Below are 24,841 nucleotides of genomic sequence, written 5' to 3' on the forward strand. Positions count from 1 at the left end.
GGACGTCATTCAAGACTTGGTGGATGCAAACAAACTTCCTGTCCATCCAGGCGACAAGAAATAATGAACACAAGGCGCACAACAGATCCTTTGTGCAAGATTTCATGATTTCTTTTTTGTCATTCATCTCCATTCCCCCATTCATGTCTAGCATAGGTTTTCCATTTTGAATTTTTATATGTTTCATGTGTTTGTTCACCTTTTCCATTAATAAAATGAGCAAATTTCCTTTACATCTCGATCATAGAATTTTTCATTCATTCTCAAAAAAAAAAATCAATTACCGAACTACACCCAAGGTACACTAATGACTTGAGGCACCTTTGCAACCCTGTCATTTCCTATTAACCGTTCAATCACATTCCATTTCTTCATCAACCATTTTGAGCCTCGTCTAACATTTGGCCTTCATTTCTTCAACCCACATTTACTTAACTCTGGGATTGGAAGATGTGTATTTGTATTACATTATTCAAAAAGCAAGTAAAAAAAAAAGCAACAATGCAACAATAAAACAATATCTAAAGGCAAGTGTTCCAATGTCTTTGATATGAACACGTCTCAAATTGCGTCTCTCATCGAGTGCTCGACACCGTGCCTGAGAAACATGAATGCTAAGTGAGTGATGGACCACATGATCTGAGATTGCCTACATTGATTCAAAAGAATGAAAAAACAATAATAAAAAAAAATCAAAGCAAAAAAAAAAATGTGTTGAAAATAAACTTGCAAAATTCAAAATTTTCAAATTCACAATTACACATCTTGGGGGCTTCTCTCGGGTCTTGAGCCTTTTACCTCTTTCTTCCTTAAACCATCAACTTAACCACATTACAACCCTTGAAAGATCTCTTTGAGGTGTACATACACTTGTGCAAAGTTCGGTTAGAGCTACGTTCGGCCTGATTCCTAACTGATACGTAGGCAACCTCACATTGAGGTGCGACCACATTCATATCTATGCATGATCAAGTCAAAGAATATCCAATGCTTATCTCTATATCCCTACCCTTTTAGAGCTAGACTAGGGGGCTTGAACCCACATCACATTAGCTTACCCAGCCTAAAGAGTCATCATCTTTGACTCTTCTCACATATTTTTCCATCACCATAACCTTTGCAGCCAGCCTTAGTAACACATTCACACACTTCACTCACACATCCATATCCATATCATCCTCCCTTTAAGAACCCTTTATCATGGAATCTTGTTTCAACACTGTGCATGTTTCATCATATTTAAAGACAACATTCATTAGAAGAAACATTGTATACTTGCTTAGCTTCCTAACCTGAGCAATATTCATTATTTCATGCATCGCATAATGTGCTGAGAAACATTTATATATCAATGATTTTTAATCATACAAAGCATATCGTGCTTAGCTCCTTGACCTAAGCAACGTTCATTATGCAATAATCACTTCATCTGCATACGTGCTTAGCTTCCAGACCTAAGTGACGTTCAAGATTGTTTCTTTACACCATAAATGATTCTTAGCTCCAAGACCTAAGTTAATTCATCTATCGTGTCACATTATGTAATTGTCCTTAGTCTCCTGGCCTAAGGACATGCATCATGCATACATTACTTTCAAGAAAAGCAATTCAATCCATTCGATTCATTTTGTCTTGCTCAACGAGGAAGTTCAAAACTTCTTTCCTTTTTTCGCGTCTTTTCTTTTGAGGAAGTTTAAAAAAACTTTTTCAAAATTTTCTCATCGAGGGAAGTTCGAAAATAAAAGTTCAGTTTTCACATCTTTCTTTTTCGAGAGAAAGTCCGTACCCTCCACTCATGACAAAAATTGACGAATTTTTTTTGCTTTTGCATCTTCGTTTGCTTGTGTCTGCACACACACATATACACACACACACACTCACAAGTCATACACATGTCATGTCACATCAACTCAAACTTGTTCAAGTCAGTGGTCAAGTCAAACTTGGTCAAGTCAGTGATCAAGTCAATCACAATATATACGAGTACAAGCGGACCATCTACAACCCACGTCCGGGGACAAGCGGACCATCTACAGCCCACGTCCAGGGACAAGAGGACCATCTACAACCCACGTCTGGGGACAAGCGGGCCATTTACAACCAGCCCACGTCCGGGGACAAGCGGACCATCTACAGCCCACGTCCGGGGACAAGCGAACCAACTACAGCCCACAACTGGGGACAAGCGGACCATCTACGGCCCACGTCCGGGGACAAGCGGACCATCTACACCCACGTCCAGGGACAAGCAGACCATCTACAGCCCACGTCCGTGGACAAGCGGACCATTTACAACCAGCCCACATCCGGGGACAAGCGAACCATCTACAGCCCACGTCCGGGGACAAGCAGACCATCTACAGCCCACGTTCGGGGACAAGCAAACCAACTACAGCCCACGTTCGGGGACAATTGAACCACCATCATTTCACGACGCAAGGTTCTCAATACACAGAGACTTGCACTCTCATCATCAGTCGACTTTCCTCAAGCATGGAAAGTATCATCCGGTAGGTTTTTTCAGGCTTAGAAAGCTACCAAATTCCTCAGTCAGCTTTCCTCAAGTATGAAAAGCATTTCAACGAACGTCATCCGGTAGATTCCTTCAAGCATAGGAAGCTGCCAAACTCATTTGCCACCGATACACTGGTGTCAGATATGTATTCTATCTTTTTACTCTTTTATCTGTAGAATTAACATTTTTCTGCAGGTATCGGCGTATACAGAGTGATTTAGGATCGCAGAACGTCTTAAATCATTCTCTGTCCTTATCGACTACTTTGACTATCATTTTTGAAACTGGCGTTTCTACAAACTCAGTCAAAGTGGGGGCTTCTGTACACACCTAAAAATGTCTCCCCAAAACCAAACCCGATAATGAACAACCTTTCACCGCCACGATTGGTCGGGTTCAGTATTTAATCCCGAGAGTTCTTAAGAAATCGTATTTAATTAAATTCGTATTTTTGAATAGTCCATGGATTAGTCTTGATGTTTGGTCAAAGCATAGTTTTAATTTTAGCCCAAACTTATTATTTAATTTCAGCCCAAACCTTTTTTTATTTTACTGTTTTATTATTTATTTTGGCCCAAAATTTTTATTTATTTTAGCCCAAATAATAATAAAATCAGAAAATGGCCCGAAATTATCAATCGACACTTAAAATGCTGAACGAAATTAGGGTTAAAAATGAATTTAGACAGAAAAGCAGATTGAAAATTCCCGCGTCACGACAACAGTCCACCGTGTCACGGGAAACCTTCCCGTCTGACGGTGGGATTCCCCGTGACACAGGAAACCTGTTGTGACACGGGAATTTCCGTGTCCTTTCCGCGTAAACCCTTAACGCGTTTTCTCCCCCGTTCACTAAATATTTCCCGCGTTACACAAAATGTGCATCGTGCCACGGGAATGTTTCCCGTCTGACGGTGGGATTTCCGGTGTCACGGTACACTTTGCCGTGTCGCGGGATACTTTTTTAGGGTTTTTATCATTTTAGGGTTCTGTGTGTTCCCTCAGCACATTTTTTCTATAAATACCCCCTCATTTCTGATGTACGGGGCATCAATTAATTCTCTATTTTTCTCTCTTCTATGCTCTAGCCTAAACACTAGCCTACCTCTTCTTTCAAAATTCCTTCTTCAAGTACTCCAAGGAGTCCATACTTTACTCGTGGTTCTGTCCTTAAGCCAAGGCGTGAAAGGTAGAACTGTTTGAGGGTTTGGCCCCAAATCAATTCTATTTAATTTAATTTAATTATTGTTTTATTATTATTTCCTTGAAGGTACTAACTCGTTTATTATTTTGTAGTTGCAAACAAACAGAATCAAAGTAAGAATTATGTTCCTTTTATTTCTATTATTTTTCTAACGATTTTTATATTGTTAGAATTATTGTTAAATTGCTTCCAATATTAATGTTTATTCCATTATTTTTATGATCACCATATTGCATGTTTAAAGGGATATGTAATTGAAAATCACGCCTAATAAGATAATTTGGACAACTGGCTTAGGTTCCTTTTTAATCTTGTTATTAAATCAAGTGATCACTAATATTTTAGAATTATGTGTTGCATTAATATTAAACCAATTTAGAATAATATTAGTTTGGAACAAATTGAATATTTTGTTTGTATGCCTTTGAAATTGCAGGAATCAATTTTCACTAAAAGAATCGAATAGAGGCCAATACGGGCGAATGTGACTCCATGACTCACTTCGTACCATCATCCCCGATCCTCCTTTCGTGGTTCCGAACCATATGGAGTTAGTAATCTCATAGATTATGAATGGGGTGTAACCTTCATGGGTCAATCGATATTGCCTTTGTTGTCCCTTTATTCGTGGTTGCCTTTTATGATCCGTGAACGGTTTATAAGTTCCTTAAAAACTTGTTGGCGGCTCCCTACTTTATTTGTCCCTAATCGTGTTATGTCAATTCTCACTTCCTATGAGTGCCAAGCATATTCACACATGCTTTTAACGTAGGCGCACTTCGAGCGACGCCTACAGACACGTACGATATTTTAAGGGTTGATGATGTCAGCAATGTTTTGTTTTAGTATTAGTTAATAGTTTATTTTTTTGACAAATTTTAGGAATTGTATTATTGCATTTTAAGTTGATTTAGCACTATTTCTAGTAGTAACACTAATCTAAGCAAGCCCGTAAATAAAAGCTAAATTTAGATAAACATATAGGGAAAGCAATCATGTTAATGTAGTAGGTAATCATGATTACAAATTTATTGAGCGTTAACTAGTAACAATGTTATAAAAAAGCCCTTAAATAGAAGCTATATTTTAGAAGCATCCATTAGAAACAAGTCTTCTAAATTATTGTTGCTAATTGATAACGTATTATTTTATTTATTTCCATTGGAAACGAGTTGTGTTACATATTGTTGTTAATTTATATGTAGACCACTTTTTGCTATAATGTATAAAATTATTTGTTGCTATAATGACATCAAATAGAGACGGATTTCAATTTCGTCTCTAATTTAGAGACAGATTTTTGATTTTGTCCCTAATTTGGAGACAAATTTTTCAATTTTGTCTCTAATATTTCGTTCACTTATTATAAATTATATGCATAGAAGTAAACAAATAGTACTTGGTATAGTTGGTAAGAGATTCACCATCTGACTTTGAGGTCACAAGTTCGACTCCTACCAAATGTGATTCTTGAGACTAGGGATTCAAAGAGCCTTACATGCAAAGTCGAGCCGAGTTGACCTAACTTGAGTGAGATTTCAGATTGGTAAAGGCCGAGATCGGGTTGAACCGAATTGCTAATAGGGATTGGGTTTTTGTCACCAATATCAATAATTTGTTGCTATTTTAGGAACTAATATTAATAATTTGTTGCTAATTTTTGCAACGACCAATGGTAATCTGTTGCCAAAGTTGGCAACGAATGCACCAAAACCAGCAACAATCATGGAAACTATATTTAAATTGATGCAATATTGCAACAAAATTGTTTTGCAACCGGTATCCAAAATCCCATGGCAACAAGCCTTTTAACAACAACAAATTTTTGTTTCCAACTCGTTGCTAAATAGAGTTGGCAACGGATTTTTGGTGAATAGCAACAAATTTTAGTTGATGCTATATTGATTTTTTTTTTGTAGTGTTGTAGGTTGTATGACTTTTGTTTTTGAGATATAATAATAATAATAATAATAATAATAATAATAATAATAATAATAATAAAAAAAATATATATATATATAATAATAATAATAATAATAATAATAATAATAATAATCATCATCATCATATACTCCGTAACTAATATATAAAGCTAAACGTTTAGGCGGGTCACGAGGCAGCGACACTTGGCATTGCAACTTTTTGCCAAGTGTCGCGTCACGTTACGTTAGATAAATTTAAAATTTAAATAGACTTCATAAGATAAAAAAAAAAATTGGTTTAGAATTTTAGGATAAAATTGTTAGTTTAGAGTTTTATTTTTGATAAAATCATATAACTAATATATAAAGCTAAACTTTTAGCCAGGTCACATGACAACGACACTTGGCATTCCAAATTTTTGCCAAGTGTAGCGCCACGTTGTATAGATTTAAATAGACTTCATAAGATTAAAAATTTAGTTTAGAATTCTATTTGAATAGAATTTTAGGATAAAATTGTCAATTTAGAGTTTTATTTTCGATAAAATACCAACATTTCATATATACAAATTGAATTATAATTTTGTTCAAAAAAATTATTGGATTATAATTCCCGAAAAATTTCATATGAATTTATTTTTTATATCATAATATTTTTTGGAGCGAATGAAGTAGTTCAAAGCGTAAAACATACCTTTATAATATATACTTATCGGTTAAAATTAAATAATCTACTTTCACAATCTAATAGAATTTTATTACTATGTGTTAGACTTGTCAGTTAAGTTCGGGTCATGAGTCATCTCGGATTGAGTCACTTCAATTTACGAGTCATGAAATGTTCAACCCTTGCCCAAAGTTTTGGGGTTCGGTTCAATTCAACGGGCTTTGAAAATTTATTTTATTTCATTTATTTTTTGCTATTTTTTTTTTTATATTTTTAATGTATTAAATCGAACATTTTCACCAACATTATTATTAGTCATTACATGCCTACTAGATAGAAAATGAGCAATGTCACAAACATCAATTTCTAACTAATTTTGTATCAGTGACATATTTTAAAATTGATATAAAGATTAAAACTTTATCTTAAAATACAAACAAAACTAGAAATAACATAAATTAGACTAAACTTAAAAATTACATGCTTACTAGATAGAAAATCGTCAATAAAGCACATCAATTCCTAACTAATTTTGTATCAATGATATATTTTAAAAATTAATATATAGATTAAAATTTTATCTTAAAATTCAATAAATAACTCGGGCATCGCACGGGATACAAAACTAATTATTATAATAATAATACTTCCTTCGAATTTTTTTATTGCACCATAGGATTTTAGCACAAGATTTTTGGTAGTGGAAAAAAGGATGAGAAAGAAAGGTAAAAATACAAGATTGCCCATGTGATGGTATACATAAACTAAAAAATCAAGTGTGAAAAAGTAAGGGTATATTTGGTATTTGTAGTGTGAACACAAATATTTCTTTTCCTAAAATAGAAATTGTGAAATATTTGTTATATTTCCTTAAAAGGTAAGTGGTGCAATATTAAAAAAAACGGAGGAAGTAATAATAATGAAATATGTTCTACACTGCTCGACTTCAATCTACTCTGCTGACTCTTACTCTGCTCTACCTAAGTAAGGGTGGGTATATATTTTTTTATTAGTTATCCCAATTTAATCCCCAACTCATATCAAACCATGAAATATATAATCATAGCCAATCATGATTGCATTATGTAGACTTCAAGTCATATCTCACCAAAAACAATTGATCACAAAAAAAAAAAAAAAAAAAAAAAAAAAAAAAAAAAAAAAAAACCGAAGATACGACAATGGAACTTTGAAATTGAGCCCAAATAATTCACAACCATTTCTAATCTCATTAGGCCTATATAACCACAATAGGCCCAAATTATTATTTATTTTTTTTATTAGTTTTTGTTTTTTACCATCTCTGTTTCAAATAATACAACAATTTGTGTGAGTATAAAAATGTCTTACTGTTGTTCTCCTCAAAAAACAAAACAAAAAAAAAAAAAAAAAAAAAAGAAAAAAAGAAGAAGAAGAAGAAGAAAGAAGGTCTTATTTTTGCAAATAATTTGAAACATAAATCTTAACTCCATTTCCATATAGCTGGCCCAATTCTCATTTCCTTAGCAAAAAACTAAGCTTATATTATTTTAAAAAAAAATCACTTTTAAAATACTTAGGGATCGATATAGTTGATGCAGAAGAGATGCGAGCAAAACATATCTAAAAAGAATGAGATATAAGCTAAACACTAATTCTTACACAGAATAGAACCCTTGCACTATTTTGATTATGTCTCTAAAAAATTGATGTTTGATTTGAATTACGACATTAAAACGCCACAACTTTTATTCTAGATTTTATAAAACATATAAACTATATGTTTTATATAGTTTTTGTACTAAATTCAAACCCATGGTCCGACGAACTTATAAACGTTATCCTTAATATTGAACAAGTAAATTCCATCACGAGTAGCATTCCAGATACAATGACGACCACCACAACGTCCATCGACAAATTTGATGCTATCCGCAAATGCTATAAATTGTACCTCACCATGAAAAGGCCAATTCAAGTTACATTCGTAGTGTATAGATACAAAATAAGCAGACTTAAAAGTCCAACTATATTTAGTTTTTGGAGTAATTGGAGAAACCCCAAGATCTTTGGTTTTTGCACCATATTTTGTACAATGAACATTAAGATTAGAAGTTATTCCATTCTCAATTTCCACCGTATAATCAACCGAAAACGCACCCCAACCCATAACAAATGATTGATCGATCACCATCGAGAACAATAATAGAACTAATACACTTTTCAACATTGTGTTTGAAATGGTTGATTAAAGTTTCTTTGAGGTTTTCAAAATGATATTTTTCCCAACAAATTTTAGGAATGGTACATGCATTAGCATTGATTTAACATTATTTGTAGTATTAACAATTAATTATAAAAACAAGCCAATAAATAGTGGTTAGATTAATTGAAACATATATAAAAAGCAATCATGCATATATGGTAGATAATCATGTGGGATTATATATGAATTGATCACTATTATTTGTAACATTAACAATAATATACAGTTGTAGCCCTAATAAGAAATCAAGATTATATTTTTAAATTAGCATGATTTCCTTCCATATATGCTTCTATAATATTTAATTCTATTATTGTATTATTTAAACAATCTCATAAATACAAGAAAATATATGGTTTATAAAGTTTATTATTACCTTGATAAACAAAATTTAATAATTAAGTGGCAACGCCGTAAATAAATCAATCGTTTGTTATTAAAATGGCCCCACATGTGTTGATATAATTTTATGAAAACATCATGATAAAGCCTCGTTCACTTCACCTTATTTTTGTTGAACATAAATTATTTTTGCTGTAATTAAATCATTTTACTGAACTAAAATTAATTTTATTGAATTGAAATCATTTTTGTTGAATTGAAATTATTTTTACTGAATTTCTATTATATTTCTTCTTTAAATTTACTGATTTTTACTAAACTGGAATTATTTTTACTGGACTGAAATTATTTTTGCTGAACTGAACCTATTTTTAATGAACTGAAATTATTTTTACTGAATATTACTCCCTCCTTCCTTTAATACAAAACATCTTTTTCTTTATTATATGAGTAGTAAATGCTAGAAAGAGGCTTTGTATTAAGGGATGGAGGGAGTATTTTTTTAAGGTGAAGTAAACAGGGCCTAAGTGAGCATATTTGTTGGTTTATTTACGAATTTGTTATTTGATAAACAAAGTTGTGACTTCCTCCATAAATACACACTTCGGTTGACTTTTCATTTTTAGCCCCTTTTTTGTTCTACTTACTTTACTTATCTTGTTTTATATATATATATATATATTTTTAGCATACACTTCTTACCATCTTACCCTTTAAATCCCATCATAATTACATATTTTAATTTTTCTCTCTTACTTTAATTCATTTTCCTTATAGAAACCCACCTTTTTATATCTTCTTTCTTATTCTTTCCCAAGGCCTGTTCTCATTGACTGAACTGAGCTGAACTGAACTGAACTTATTAGATTTAAACTGAGCTAAACTTATTGGAGCTGAATTGAACTGAACTTATTATAACTGACCTAAAGTGAACTAAAATTAATCTGATCAAAATACGCCCTTACTTTATCTTACACACACTCACATTTTTCAATATTTCGTAAAATGCGAATCAATATTAACCAAGTAGAACATAAAAGAATAAAGGCAGTGTAGGCGTCGTTTGAACTTTGAAGTGCGCCTACGTTAAGCATGTGTGAATATGTTTGGCACTCATGGGAAGTGGTAATTGACGTATACAATTAGGGACAAATAAATTACGGAGCCGCCAACAAGTTCTTATGGAACTCGTAAACCGTTCACGGATGATAAAAGACAACCACGATAAAGGGACAACGAAAGGTAAGAACGATTGACCCGTAAAGGTTACATCTCATTCATAATCCATGAGATTACTAAATCCATATAGTTCGGAACCACGAAATTAAAGGAGGATCGGGGATGATGGTACAAAGTGATTCATGGAGTCACATTCGCCCGTATTGGTCTCTACTCGATTCTTATAGTGAAAAGTATTCCTATGATCTCAAAGGCATACAAACAAAATATTCAATTTGTTCCAAAGTAACATTAGGCTAAATTGGTTGAATATTAATGCAACATATAATTCTAAAATATCGTGATCACTTCAATTAACAACTAGATTAAAAAGGAACATAAAACGGTCGTTCAAATTATCTTATTAGGCGTGATTTATAATTACATATTTCCTTTAAACATGCGATATGGTGATCATAAAAATAATAAAATCAACATTAATATTGGAAGCAAATCAACAATAATCTAACAATTAATGTATGACAAGCATACTAACAATCGTTAGAAAAATAATAGAAATAAAAGAAACATGATTCCTTACTTTGATTTTGTTTGCTTGCAACTATAAAATAATAAACGCATTAGTAACTTCAAGGAAATCAATAAAACAATAATTGAAATTAAATTAAATAGAGTTAATTTGGGGTCAAACCCTCAAACAGTTTTACCTTTTACGCCTTGGTTTAAGGATAGATGGAACCTCGGGTAAAGTATGGACTCCTTGGAGTGCTTAGGGGAAGTATTGTGAGATAATAAGGTAAGCTAGTGTTTAGACTAATGCATAGAAGAGAGAATAGAGATTATTTGATGCCCCAAACTGCATAAATGTGGGTCGTATATATAGAGGAAATGAATAGAGGAAACACACGAAACCCTAAAAAGATAAAAACCCTAATTTGGGGCACCGTGACACGGCATGTCTGCCGCGACACGGTGTATATTACCGTGACGCGGGACACTATTTTCCCTAAAATGATTCAGACAGATAAAACGCATGAAATAAGGTACGCGGAGAAAAAACGGGAAAATCCCGTGTCACGACATGTGTATCGTGACACGACAAAGAATGCCGCGACGTGGCAATTTTCACTGTCGCACGACACTTGGCACCATGTCGCGGTGCAAAGGATTTCCTAATTTGCCTCCAAATTCATTTTTAACCTAATTACGCTCAACATTTTTAAGTGTTGTTTCATAATTTTGGGCTATTTAGGTTTATTATTCATTAATTGGACTCAATTAATAAATAATATGAAATAGATTAAAATGGTTCGGGCCAAAATACGAATTGGATTATGCTTTGACTAAACATTAGGACAGATCCGTTGACTATTTTGTGAACTGATTTTGGTCGAACATGGACTTTAAGCACTCTCGGGATTAAATACTCAACCCGACAAATAATGACGGTGAAAGATTTTTCATCATCGAGTTTGATTTCGGGGAGACATTTTTAGGTGTCTACAAGTAACATAATGAAAAAAAAATATATAGAAGTATACATGGAAGAAAATCATGCTGATATAATAGATAATCATGATTGAATTTTGCTGAAATCATATCTTGTCTCCCCAAAATATACTAATGATTGAATACATACAACTTGTTTAATTTGGTTTAATCTGATATTAAATCAAAAATATATCAATGGTCTTTAAAACCGAGTTTAAATAGGGAAGTATAATTTTCCCAAACTATACATGCATTAGAGCTGAAATGAATTGAATTGAGCTGAATAGAACTTATTAGAGCTGAATTGAAATGAATATTTATAAGAGAAGGAAATTAGGAGCTGAACTAAACTGAACTGAACTAAACTGAACTGAACTTAACTAAACTTATTAGAGCTGAGTTGAACTGAAAATAATCATATGAGAACAAACCCTAATTTAATACATTTTGACTAATATACATTGCTGGATGGTTTTGATCAAGATCAATGTTTATTTATATTTATTGTTGACAACTATTCTTCTTGTAGTATTTTTTTTTTCTTTTTTAAGGGTACATTCTTTTCATATATGTACACTTATAAAATTTATATTTGAGAAATATTCCTTCATCTTCTGTGATACTCAATTAATCTTTTCGTTGCTACATTCAATTTTAATTATCCCTTATCGGTTAGCTCCTTAGCCTTAATTATGTAGAACCGAGTAATTATTATTAGTTTTTAAACAGAATTACGGGTCTGTTCTATTGACTGAAATGAGCTGAACTGAGCTGAAATAAATAATTTATAAGAAACGGAAATTAAAGTTGAGTTGAACTAAACTAAACTAAAAATAATTATACGAGAACATGCCCTACGTATATAAGAAAATTAGTTTGCATTTTAACATAGCAAAATTGCTCATAGAAAAATGGAAAATTGCTCTTAAAAAATGGAAAATGACACGGGCTTTTAAGAAAACAGTGATAATAGGGTCCACTACAACTGCAGAATTTAACTTCTCCCTTTCTCGGCCCATAAAATTGATGACGCAACTACAGTAAATAATAAACACTTAAAAAAAAAAAAACATTTTCTCACAAATTTCGTAAATAAAATAAATAAATAAATAAATAAATAAAAAACACAATTCAGTGTTGATTGAGTACACTTAAAAGAGTGGGGGATGATGGTGGAGCTTGCTACCCAATCAGATTCTCTCTCCTCACAATTTCTCGCCGTATTTTAGAGATTCTCTTTTCTGCTTCCGTCAATTTCATTTCATTTCTTCCCCAAATTTTTAGGGTTTTCGTTTTTTTCTTCTTCCAATCTAACCCTAAAATTCTCTTTTCTATTGTCCTAATTTTTCCGCCGATCTTTTTGGGAATTGTGACGTTTCTCACAATGTGGTTTACCTTCTCCAATTTCACTCACTGAAGTTTGATCTCATCATCAGGTATGAAATTCCAGAATTCTGATTTAATCGCTTACGTTGTTTTTAGCGATGATTAAAAAATTTTATTTTTCCTGAAATTTTGAATTTTTTTAGGGATTAAACATTATCGTTTCTGCAATTCGCTACTTTAATGTTTAAAATTTCGTTTTTTTTTTTTTTTTTTTTTTTTTTTTACAAAAATCAATCAGTCTTATTAAATGAGTATAAATTGGATGTTTCTGAAATTTGATTTTATCTCATCTGCAAATTTTTTATTACAATTTTTTTTTCTTAATTTTGGGTTTTTTTGATGAAAAAAAAGAGGCAAGGAGGTGTTTTTCTGTACTGTATTGCAATTTAATTTAAAAAAAATATTTTCAATATTTTTAATAAAAAATTGATGGGTTTTGATTGTACTTTTGGAGATGAAAAAATAAAGTAGAAATGAAAACAAAAAAATTAGAGAAAAGGCGGCACTTGTGAGAATCTCCACTGATGAAATAAACTTGCTTTTTTTTTTTTCATTTATTTTTCACACCTAACAGTAGCTATTAATATGGTACTATATATCCCCACTTTATATTATATTTTTATTATATAACTAGGTACTGTTTTTCTTGCTCATTGATTTTCAGTGTTGTTGGGGTTTCTGTTAAAAAAATAAGAGGAGAGAGAAAGTTATGGGAACCTGTGAAGAAATCAGTTCATCTATTGAAATCCAGAATGAAATTAAATTAGGGATTTCTCCAAGTGGGACCCACTGGGATGAACAAGTTACTGAGGAAGAGCTTCTTGCACAGCAGTTTGAGAGTGTAGTTTTGCAAGGAAACGGGGTTGATGTGAAGATTGAAGGTGGAGAAAATGAACAAGATGAAGAAGAGGGGAAATTACATTTATACCCTTTAAGGTCTTATGCTGCTGATTGCACCTTTTATCTGAAGACGGGTACTTGCAAATTTGGACAAAATTGTAGATTTAATCACCCTCCCGAGAAGGGTTTTAAGGTATATTAGATTTGGGGTTTTTTGTTTCGGGTTTCGATTATTCGTTTTTATGATGTTGATTTCTTTTGTTTTGTTGTTTTTAGGTTGCTCTGGACCAGGAGAAAGGAATTGAGGAGAACAATGGAACATTTGTTGATCCTGGGAAGATTGATTGCAAGGTTGTTGCTTTTTATATACATTATTTTAAGAATGCTTAGTATTTTATTATCCCGTAGATTTCGTTTAGAATAAAAAAGATGTTTAATTTGACTTTGACCTCTTACCATGTGTTCTTGATACAAGAACTTTTGTTCATAATTTGTTTAAGTATGCTTGAATGTTATTATTTTTTGCATAAAACTTTATCAATTGTTATGTTATAATAGTTGCATTGCCAGAGCAACTACTCTAACTAAGTATTATCCGGAGTTAAGTTGTGGGCCTACAGTTCACTTAAAATAATGTTTCTAGGAAAATTGTCTGAAAGCGAACCTCTTAATGTCTGTTTTTGGGAAATGTTTTTTTTTTTTTGGGGAGTAATTTAAGATTGTTAGTAATGTTAATGTCATAAGCAAGCTGGTATTTTCAAGTAATATATAGTTTGTGTATGAGCTTGTGTGTATGTGTTTGTTTAGGGGAGACCCTGAGACAAATTATAGTGAAGTTTTAAGACAAAAGCAATGTTGTTTAGCACTATGATACAGGTCAATTCTATTCTTCGAGGGTTTGAGCTCTTGGTTATGGTTTGTCATTCTGCATAATAATGACCTTTTGTATTCATTTTCTTTACGTTTATGATATGTGACTTCAAAAGTGCAATTTGAGCAACTATAGGCTTCTTTACTCCTGCATTCTTCCTTTATCCTTTTTAAAGTTCCTTTTTTGTATTAATTCTTTCTGCAGCATTTAAACCCATGTTAGATTACACTTTTCTCAAATCTATATCCTTATAGGGTAAATAATGAAAGAGAAAAGAGGTTAAAAAAAATGTCGAGTGACTATCCATATAATCTCAACAACTTGTGTTAGGTCCTTGAAACTTAGACATGGATATGGATGTTGGATACTTTGTTCTGGACACTACTTGGCAAGTTTAATACTTTCTCGGCTCCCCTAATATTGCAATAATTACCATTTTAGGTAGTTGTACAAATGTTGCAACATTATTATATCTGCAAAAGCTTTCCCTTTATCTCTCTTCTCATCACGTGGCCCCTATATTTATGTATCTCTATCTTTCTCCTCATCTTAAATTCTGTATCTTGACCTTGTTGCAATATTAGATAAGCAGAGGAAGTATGTTTTTGGTGTATACCTTTTCTATGAAAACAATATATACGTCATGGTTAGAGTGTCTTTGTTTTGTGAAACTATTTTTAAGATACATATATATCACCTAAATTCTTATATGAAGCACATTACAGATAGGAATTAGTGGAGGTTTTTTGCTAGAATTTCATTGACGAAGAATGAGTAACTGTGTAAGTGTTTTTATTTTTAGATTAAGTAATAATGTAGTTGATGCAGTCAATTTACAATATCTTAACGCTTTAAGGCTGGACTAACCGGCTCTTGTGCAACAGAGTAATCCTCTAAATAATTAGATTTAACCTATCAATTATTAAAATCGCTAGTTTCTATTGGATAATTTAATTATTTGGATATAAATTGCTGGCTTTATACAGTCATACTAGATTGATTATTTATTAATTATTTAACATGCTTGCACTAGAAATTGCATGCTCAATAAAGCAATTTGTAAAAGTATCATCATTATTAGTGATATTGCATCCAAAACTGGAACTGGTGACTGCCTGACTGCTTGGGTAAGCAAAGACGATGCAAATTTGAGAAATGTTATTTGACTATAGTCCATTGATGTAAAATGTATAACTAGACGTAAAGCAGTACCTTAGAGTAGATGTTGTTTGAGTTTGTCATTACTCTGTATTAATTAGGTAATTTATGTTCCTTTTATGGATAAGGAAACTATTTTATCCTTAACTGCGAAATGCACAAACCTAAAGCACCTTAGACTAGATGTGGTTTGAGTTTGTTATTACTCTGTATTAATTAGGGAATTTATGTTCCTTTTTGTGGAAAAGGAAACTATTTTATCCTTTACTGCAGAAATGCACAAACCTATAGCTATTGTTATCGTAATTATTATTTTCTTATGTCCAGTTTCTCAATATAGTGCATAATAAATCACGTGTTATAATTGTTTTCTTGACAATCACATCAATCTGAAGATGAGGCTACTGTTTTTCCCTCTAATGCAAGCATAGTTATCCCTATGTGAATGTCAGTCTTGATCTTATCTGTTGAGGTTTTGATTTTGCAATCACGCCCCTTTAATTAGCAATGTTCTGAGTACTTGATGTAATAAAGCTATGTTATGCTACCTTTGATGCATTGTTCTTTAGAATTTGTTTCACTATATCTTTTATTTTGTTATTATTATTTAATATAATATATATTTTTTTTTATATAGTATTTCCGGACACAGGGAGGATGCAAATATGGAGATGCTTGCAGATATAATCACTCTGCACAGAAAGTTGAGAACGAAGGTCCAGAGCTTAATTTTCTAGGTTTACCAGTTAGACCGGTAAGATTATATTCTTGTTGCTATTTGGATTCCAAGTTTGCCTCCTGTGTTAAGCAATGTATACACTACTCAGAGACTTTTGACTAAACCTCACAAACTGAGAAATTAATGGCCTTTTTTTCCCCCTTATAATTTACCTTAGTCGGAGCAAGAGTGCACCTTTTACTTGCGTACTGGCTCCTGTGGCTATGGAGTTAATTGCAGATTCCATCATCCTGATCCTATTGCTTCGAAAGAATCTGAGGCCAGAAACTCCTTGGGTAATGGTGTATATGCAAGAGGTGGCAACAATTTTTCAGGAATGTATGTTGGTGATCCATTGCAAACTTCTGGGGTAGCACGGGGTATCCCAGACTTGGCAAATGGCCTAAGCTCAATGAATGGTTTGCCTTATGCTGAAATGAGCTCTTATCACCAAGCATTGCCTCAAAATGCTCGTTGGAACCAAGATCAGGTGCAATCTTCATGACCTTTCTCACATATTTTAGGCATATGAGTATTTTAAAAAATCTCTTTAACTTCTCTTTGAAAGCATGGTACATCTCTTTGTTCTTAATGTACTCAAGTATTTCACATTTGTACCAACATCTTTTACATGTTTTGATAATTAATCTTAAAACTTTGCTTACAAAATAATTTTGCAAACTGCTGAGAGGTGAAATGTATATTCAAATTTGCCTGACTACAGTCTCCTTCTCACCTATGTTAGCTAGTCCCTGTACTTATGTCATAGGATGCATATATGGAGTGTTCACATCTCTTTCTCTCTCTCTCTCTGTTTTTTGTTTTGGTTGTTTAAAATTAGAATATAAATCTTTGCACCATTTTTTTAATTTAAAATTACTTGGAGGCTTATTGATTATGTCCTTTTCTGATGAGTTTAAATAATCACAATTTTTGACATTGGAATATTATGTAATACTCCGTGATTGTTCTTTTTTATTGTGGAATAATAGATATGCTTGAGGCCAATGTTAATTGTTATGGAGTAACATTTTCAATTCTTTGACTTCTGAAATACAATGGACTTGATTAACGTGGCTTATATAATTTTCTGATCCTTTTCTTCCTAACATGAAATAATAGGCAGTTATTAACTTATTATGTATCAAGTTAAGGTTAAATCGGAAATAGTTTCTTTATCACCACATTAGGTAAGTGTTCTGCATTAATTATTACTTCTTACCCTGCCTACAGTGCTTTTCTTTGAAAGTAAAACTTATCATATATTTTAAGATCTTCTGAGAAAGTGCAACTTTTCACCACACATGTGCTTTCTTTGGAGATAGGTAATGATGGCCACACATATCCTACCTCTGTCAGAGCCAAATTACTTGCGATGAAACTTATGTAAGCCTCTTTAACCCCAAATTTTGATGGGCTAAGGCCCAATCACCATTAGGTCAACCCCACATGACCACATTCCACCACCTCAAAGAAATTTGAGTATTGGGGTTTTAACTCCCGAGTCTTTTCCCTCCAGGATATGGTTTCTTCTGTATCACGTTTATGTGCATCCTTTTTTTCCCTGTTGGTTTTCTTTTTAGGGTTGTAAGTGATTTGAGTTTTTGTCATTTTGCTTCCATACTTGCTTTCAACTGAAAAAAAAAAACATTACTATTGTATGGTGCTCAATTTCTTGCCAGGACACCCTCTGCTTTGGTAGTTAGTACAAACTGCAATGATTGCTGGATAGCTTACAGCTACAGTAATTAAGCTACTGAGGATCAAATTGTTCTAGAAAATTGTTTTAAACACAAGATTACTGTGTTTCCTTTGTCTTATTTTGTGTTTTGAAGTTTTTAATGATCCTGGCTTGCATTTCAATGCAAGTACTTTTTATTTTTATTGTCTGAAGAGTGAATTAGTGGCAAATACTCTCTTGTTAGGACAAGTAGCTTTTCATTAATTTTCGTCTACTTTTTTCAGGCCCAGGTCAACCTTTCTCTGTCAGCAAAAAAGACTCCTCTTCCGCATCAAATTGTAAACAACCTCTCTAAGAAAGCAGATCCTACAACACATTATGAACACTTACTACAGTCGGAAGAGTTTCCTTTACGACCAGGGCAACCTGATTGTGATTTTTTCATGAAAACTGGAGACTGCAAATACAGAGCTGCTTGCAGGTATAACCATCCAGTAAGTCAGGAATCTAAGCTACGTCTGCCGCTGCTTTCCTCAAAAGGCCTCTACTCTAAATCTGTATGTCTTACTGTTTCCTTCTATACAACTATAACTGGCTACTGTAACTTTCTTAACTTTGATATTAGATCATTGTGTTTAGTTTGCTTAATGAAATTGTAATTGGTTTTGTAGAAAAACCCTGAGCTTCCTAATTTAAATCCTGGCAATCCAAGGAAAAACGGAACATCTCATCAGCAGCAGCAAATGCAGAATGGACAGTACCCAGAACGGCCTGGACAGCCAGAGTGTGAATTCTTCATGAAAACTGGCAATTGTAAATTTAAATCTGCGTGTAGATACCACCATCCAAGGGACCGAATGTCTACATCATCTTCATGTGCTCTCAATGAGTCAGGCCTTCCTCTAAGACCTGTATGTACCCTAACTTTAATGATTATTTCTTAACATATTGCTACCTGGTGGCTTTTTTGACAGCTTCTGTTGTTGAAATGGAACTCTTAAGTGTAGATCTTTGTGCAGATATCTTTTCATAGTAGTCAATTGTATGATTGTATCAATAGATTATCAAATATCCTTCATTAGTTAATTTTTTTTTCACTTAATACGTATATGTAATATTGGTCACAATTGCTTTAACTTTTGCCATCATCAGGGTAGCAAAGTTTGCCGGAACTATGAGCTGCAAGGTACATGCAAGTATGGCCGAAATTGTCTGTTTCATCATCCCGATAACAGCTCGCCTGCAATTTCAGCTGCTCCCATTCCTCCAGTTGCTGATCAAGATCACAGCTCACCCAACCCTGAAGTTGCTACTAATTTGGAATCTCCAGCTGGTGACAACGTCGAGTCAGATTGGGGTGATGGCTGGGTAATGTGATGATCTCCAATGAGCAAAACTTTGTTTTTTTGGCAACATTGCTGGCATCACTGTCAAGAAAGGATGCCGTCTTCAGATTTTGCAAAGTTGCACCTACATACTTGTTAACTTGAGGAATTTGACAACTTTTTGTGGTTGCTGAATGCATAGTTGCATACCCCTTATCAGCAAACAATTTATTTATATATACTGATCCCATCTATACAGATAACTGTTAATCGATGTTACATGCTTTTAAGATTTGCTGAATCAGAGCATAGAGGTGAAAATACTTCAGTTTACTCATTTCACTTTCGTCTTCTGTCAGTCGTTACAGGTTGTACTGGTCAATATTATATACCCGTAGTTGAATATGGGATGCAAGGTAAAATCAATAGGTAGATTAGAAAGAAATCTGGCTGACTTATGATCTTGAATTGTGTGGAGATTGGATGCTGGTCAATTTAAGTCTTAACCATATAAGTATGTTCGTTGGTGTTTCATGTCATCCTGAATATAATCACTTCTTTCAAAAACAAGCTAATGTCTGCCCGATGATGAATGTAATATATAAAGCAAATAATTTGTTACCATTTGTTTCAAGTTAGTTATGGACTGAGGAAGTGCAGTGTTCTGTTTTCTGAATATGCGTTCGTACTACAGTTGAAAAAAATATTGTTCACTCTCCTGGGTAGTGGACTAGTGGGTAACAAGACTATCATCCCAACATCGTCTCACATTCAGCCAACTCCACCGGCCCGTTGCTCTCTGTAAGGATCGAACTCGTACCTTGATCTTTGTACTACCTTAGAATGAATTCAGGTACAAAAAATTGTATTGTTGATTTCTCATAAATTCTCATAAACAAAAAAAGTTTCTAAGAGTAGAAGATTGTTTAAAAAGCTTCATTACTTCACAACATTTTGGTCATACAATTGCTTAAATCTTAGCAAAACAAGTATAAATCTCACATTAACAGCCACCTTCTATTACAATTGTGGAAGCAAAACCAGTGCACCAACATTATTTACCAAATATGCAACTTAACCATTTATGCTTCACCTACAACCAAACAAAATAATACAATCAAATTCATAATCTACTATATGAACTAAATTACTGTATTAAGTAAATTATGATAGTACAAGTCTTACCGAAGTATGTTGTTGATTATTCTGATTTTGTTGCTGCTTTTGCTTTTGCTTGCCTTGGTTGTTCTGATTAGGACTCTGATTAGTGCCCGAAGCGCCAGCATTAGTCTTATCATTTTTCTTTTGGTCTCTGGCTGTGTTAAAGATCACAGTAAAACCTTCAGCTGATTGAGGATTGTTCACGTCCCATTCTCCGAATTTTGGCAAGGACCGGTTTCCTGTATTATTGCTTGCTTTCTACAGCATAATTTTTATACATAGCAAGATATTAGAATTATAACTAATAGTTATTCTAAACGAACAAGAGTAGAGTTATTGAAAAGCCTTCCTATAAGTTGTGCCAAGAAGCTATTAAGTTCTTCATCGTGTGTATAATCACGACTCACAAATAATGTGACAACAATTGAAGTAAGAGAGCCGAATCAGCATGGTCAATCATCATATAAGCTCATTCCAAGCCATCTCATTATTAAAAACCACATAATCACGTATATAGAACAAGCTGATTCTGGTGAGTTCTTAAATCAGCTTACAACGCACGTGTGTTAATCTCATTACGCCTATCTAGAGACTAGGTTAATTAAGACAACACACGTATGTTAAACGTGTAGGTCAAAGTAAAAGTAAAATAAAATCACAACATTTTAAATACCTTAAATGTAAATATTTAATCTTTAATGTTACAAAGTTTACAGATTAAATAAGGCCATTAAAAGCCGCCTTTTACAATTAAGTTATTACAACACTCGTAGACACAACAATAATTTATGACACTATAGGTACAAGAGAACGTTTAAGGGATAAACATCGCGATCATTCAAAGTTTAGAAAAGCATGCATGGACATCAAAATTTTCCTCATAGTTATATACAAACACCTAAAACAAATTCTATAGCACAAAAACAAACGAGTATAAAACAATACTAATATATGGTTTATAGAGAAAAAAGAGAATAATCTTACCGAAGGCATGAAAGATGATTGTAGGAGCTCTAAAAAATTATGAGAAACAAATTGAAGAAGTTTTTTCTTCAAGTTATTGGAAAACTAAGAAGACAAGAGAAATATGACAACCAAAAACAGGAAGAACAAGTTGAAGTATGAAGAAAAAAAATAAACACGTACATAAGATGTGGAATGCACGTTGTAATTTGCGTAGTTGTCAAACCCAAAAATAATTATATTTTAGTTATTGACATTTTCTAAATTTTAATTGGCCGTTTGATAATTTCTTAGAATTGTCAAAGAGCCGTTTGGAATCTAGGGTAGTCCATAAAGGGATAACAATGATCATAACATAAGTCTTCAGCTTAAAAATTAACTTTGTCAATCAATAAGCCGTATAACGTTCATATTTAATAATTAATGCATGTATACTATATAGTTGATGTGAATCACGTCAAAAAAGAAATTACATATTTACATTGACTAAAGACCTGTATATAGTGTATTAATTTTGGCTACTCGTTTGATACATAGGTAGTTTTAAATGACTATTCAAAAAAAAAAAAAAAAAAAAAAAGTAGATTTAAATGACACACTAATGTGATGAATGAATTTAGATGTAATATTGTACATGAAATTGTCATTATTTTATTTTGGTGTGGTGAAAGCAACAAGGGCAAATATCATGAATTGAGATGTAATATTGTACATGAAATTTTCATTATTTTATTGTGATGTGGAGAAAACAATAAGGGCAAATATCATGGACGGATTTGATTAAGGGCTTGTTCTCTTACGTTGAAATTCAGTTCAGTTCAGTTCAGCTCAATTCAGTTCACTTCAGTTCAGCTCCTAATTTCCTTCTCTTATAAAATATTCATTTCAGTTCAGTTCAATTCAACTGAGTTCAGTCAATGAGAATAGGCCCTAAGTCTTGAGTACCACCAATCAAGGTATCTAAATTGACACGCACCTCGGTCTTAAATGCAGTACATAATTCTAACCAAATAAACCAATTACAAATTTACGTGCAATAGTAAATCGTTTTAGTAGCTTAGTTTAGTTTCAACAATAAATATTTTAAATGTAAATTAAGGTATTTAAAAATTATTATATAATAATCATCGTATTTTGATATACTTATATATTAACCGAGTTGAGTTCATAGAAAGACCTTTTTTCTTTAGCTTTATTTATAAAAGTGAATTGAATAAGGTCATAATTAAGCTTAATCTTCTGTAGCTCATTTAATTATACTCTTTCCATCTCATAATATATACTGCTCATTTTTTTTTTAAGAAAAACTTTAAAAACCTGACTGCAATTTCTCCAAAGTCATGACATACATTGTTAGATTCAACATCTCAATGTGTGACATTATGATATCAAATTTTATAGTTTTTGTTAATACGTAATCAATGATATTGATCAGATGGGACAATAATATTTCCCTCCAACTAATCTTAACTACTAGCTCTTTTAATGAAGTCATTTGTTTAAATGTTTAATTATGTATAATTAGGAAAGCTATTGTTGTGAAATTCAATACTTCCTCTAATATCTTAAATTGTTATTAAGATACACATATTATATATGTATACTAATTATGACCAAGATATAAATTTTTTTAATATATATAGAGGAGGGATCCGGTGAGAATAGGTTCATATGTGAGAATTCATACTTATATGAGAATTGATTTTAAATTTAGAACATGTAAGTAAAAGTTTAGAACATACGAATTAAAATTTAGAACATGTGTCTGAAATTAAAATTTAGAACATCTGAGTAATAATTTAGAACATCTATGTGAGTAATATGTTTAGAACATTTGATTTAAGAATTAGAACAAGTGATTAAAAATTTATAAAATATGCTTTATGAAATTTTAAACATATGAGTAAAATTTAGAACATCTAATTTAAGATTATGAACATGTGAATAAAAATTTAGAACAAACTGATATAGAATATAGAAAGTGTGAGTAAAAAATTTAGAACATATGAGTAAAAAAATAGAACATACGCTTTAAAATCTTAAACATATAATTAAAAATCTTAGAACACACATTTTAAAATTTAGAACATATAAGTTAAAATTTTGGAACAAGTTATTTAAAATTTATGATATTAAACTTAACTAATTTATAGTTTAGAACATGTGAGTACTAAATTAGAACATTTGATTTAATTTAGAACACCTAAGGAAAAGTTTAGAACATTAGAGTAAAAATTTAGAACATATAGAGTGTTCTCACATAAGAAAAATTCTCATATATATATATATATATATATATATGTTTATTACGAAAATGTTTGGATTATTCAGTATATATTTTTTCAGTGTCATTGATGATTGATATATAATTCTTACGGATACTAGGTAGTTAGTTGACGCGCTCAATTTAGGCACAGATATTAAGGAGAAGAGAGAGAGTGAGATAAAATGATATATAAAGCAAGTGGGGTAGCTAGTAAATACTCCGTATAAATATGCAAGATATAAAACATACCCAAATAGGAAACATGTCAACTAAAAATAAACTTGCAAAAAAGAAATACGTGTCAACTAAAAAAACTAACGGAGGTAAGGGTCTGTTCATATTTACTTAATTTCAGTTCAGTTCAGCTCCAATCAGTTCAGTTCAGTTTAGCTCCAATTAGTTCAGTTCAGTTCAATTCATTTCAGCTCTTAGGGCCTGCTCACATTTACTTAATTTCAGTTCAGCTCCAATCAGTTTAGTTCAGTTTAGTTCAGCTCTTAATTTCCCTCTCTCATAAAATATTCATTACAACTTAGTTCAGTTCAGTTCAATTCAGCTCCAATCAGTTCAGTTCAGTTCAGTTCAGTTCAGCAAATGTGAACAGACCCTTAATTTCTCTCTCTCATAAAATATACATTTCAGCTTAGTTCAGTTCAGCTCCAATCAGTTCATTTTAGTTCAGCTCTAATCAGTTCAGTTCAGTAAATGTGAACAGGCCCTAAGTATATATATATACAATTTTTTTTTTTGAAAACTATATACGTTTTATTTGCAACAAAGGAATATTATACATCTCACAAATAATACCCCTTTGTTACAAATAATAGTTAACGGAGGTAGTACATTAATATTTAATGGTTAAAGTTGTGTGCTAATAATTTATGTGAAGATCAAATTGAGAATTGGA

At 32.3% G+C, this 24,841-nt stretch overlaps 2 protein-coding genes across 2 annotated transcripts; one reads left to right on the plus strand and one right to left on the minus strand.

The window, feature by feature from the left end:
• The first annotated feature begins 12,632 nt into the window (after positions 1-12,632).
• Positions 12,633-19,845, plus strand: LOC110708460 (zinc finger CCCH domain-containing protein 43-like). The gene is made up of 8 exons (XM_021886588.1): positions 12,633-13,001; positions 13,616-13,984; positions 14,068-14,142; positions 16,458-16,574; positions 16,717-17,028; positions 18,504-18,776; positions 18,891-19,130; positions 19,372-19,845. The coding sequence occupies exons 2-8, from the start codon at positions 13,661-13,663 to the stop codon at positions 19,594-19,596; spliced, it is 1,566 nt and encodes a 521-aa protein (XP_021742280.1). The 5' UTR covers positions 12,633-13,001; positions 13,616-13,660; the 3' UTR covers positions 19,597-19,845.
• A 170-nt stretch (positions 19,846-20,015) lies between these two features.
• On the minus strand, positions 20,016-21,804 carry LOC110708461 (RPM1-interacting protein 4-like). Its single transcript, XM_021886589.1, has 3 exons — positions 21,690-21,804; positions 20,730-20,963; positions 20,016-20,637 (listed from the first exon to the last, which is right to left on the minus strand). Exons 1-3 carry the CDS (start codon positions 21,696-21,698, stop codon positions 20,599-20,601), a joined length of 282 nt encoding a protein of 93 aa, XP_021742281.1. The 5' UTR covers positions 21,699-21,804; the 3' UTR covers positions 20,016-20,598.
• Positions 21,805-24,841: the final 3,037 nt, after the last annotated feature.

The sequence above is a fragment of the Chenopodium quinoa genome, unplaced genomic scaffold (genome assembly GCF_001683475.1).
Source record: "Chenopodium quinoa cultivar QQ74 unplaced genomic scaffold, ASM168347v1, whole genome shotgun sequence".
Classification (NCBI taxonomy): domain Eukaryota; kingdom Viridiplantae; phylum Streptophyta; class Magnoliopsida; order Caryophyllales; family Amaranthaceae; genus Chenopodium; species Chenopodium quinoa.

Bases quoted from the DNA above. Each gene is read 5' to 3' on its own strand.
- LOC110708460 (XM_021886588.1), top strand. From the start codon at position 13,661: ATGGGAACCTGTGAAGAAATCAGTTCATCTATTGAAATCCAGAATGAA. The intron at 16,575-16,716 runs GTAAGATTATAT...AATTTACCTTAG, and splicing joins TAGGTTTACCAGTTAGACCG to TCGGAGCAAGAGTGCACCTT. The intron at 17,029-18,503 runs GTGCAATCTTCA...TACTTTTTTCAG, and splicing joins CTCGTTGGAACCAAGATCAG to GCCCAGGTCAACCTTTCTCT.
- LOC110708461 (XM_021886589.1), bottom strand. The intron at 20,638-20,729 runs GTAAGACTTGTA...GTTTGGTTGTAG, and splicing joins ATAATCAACAACATACTTCG to GTGAAGCATAAATGGTTAAG.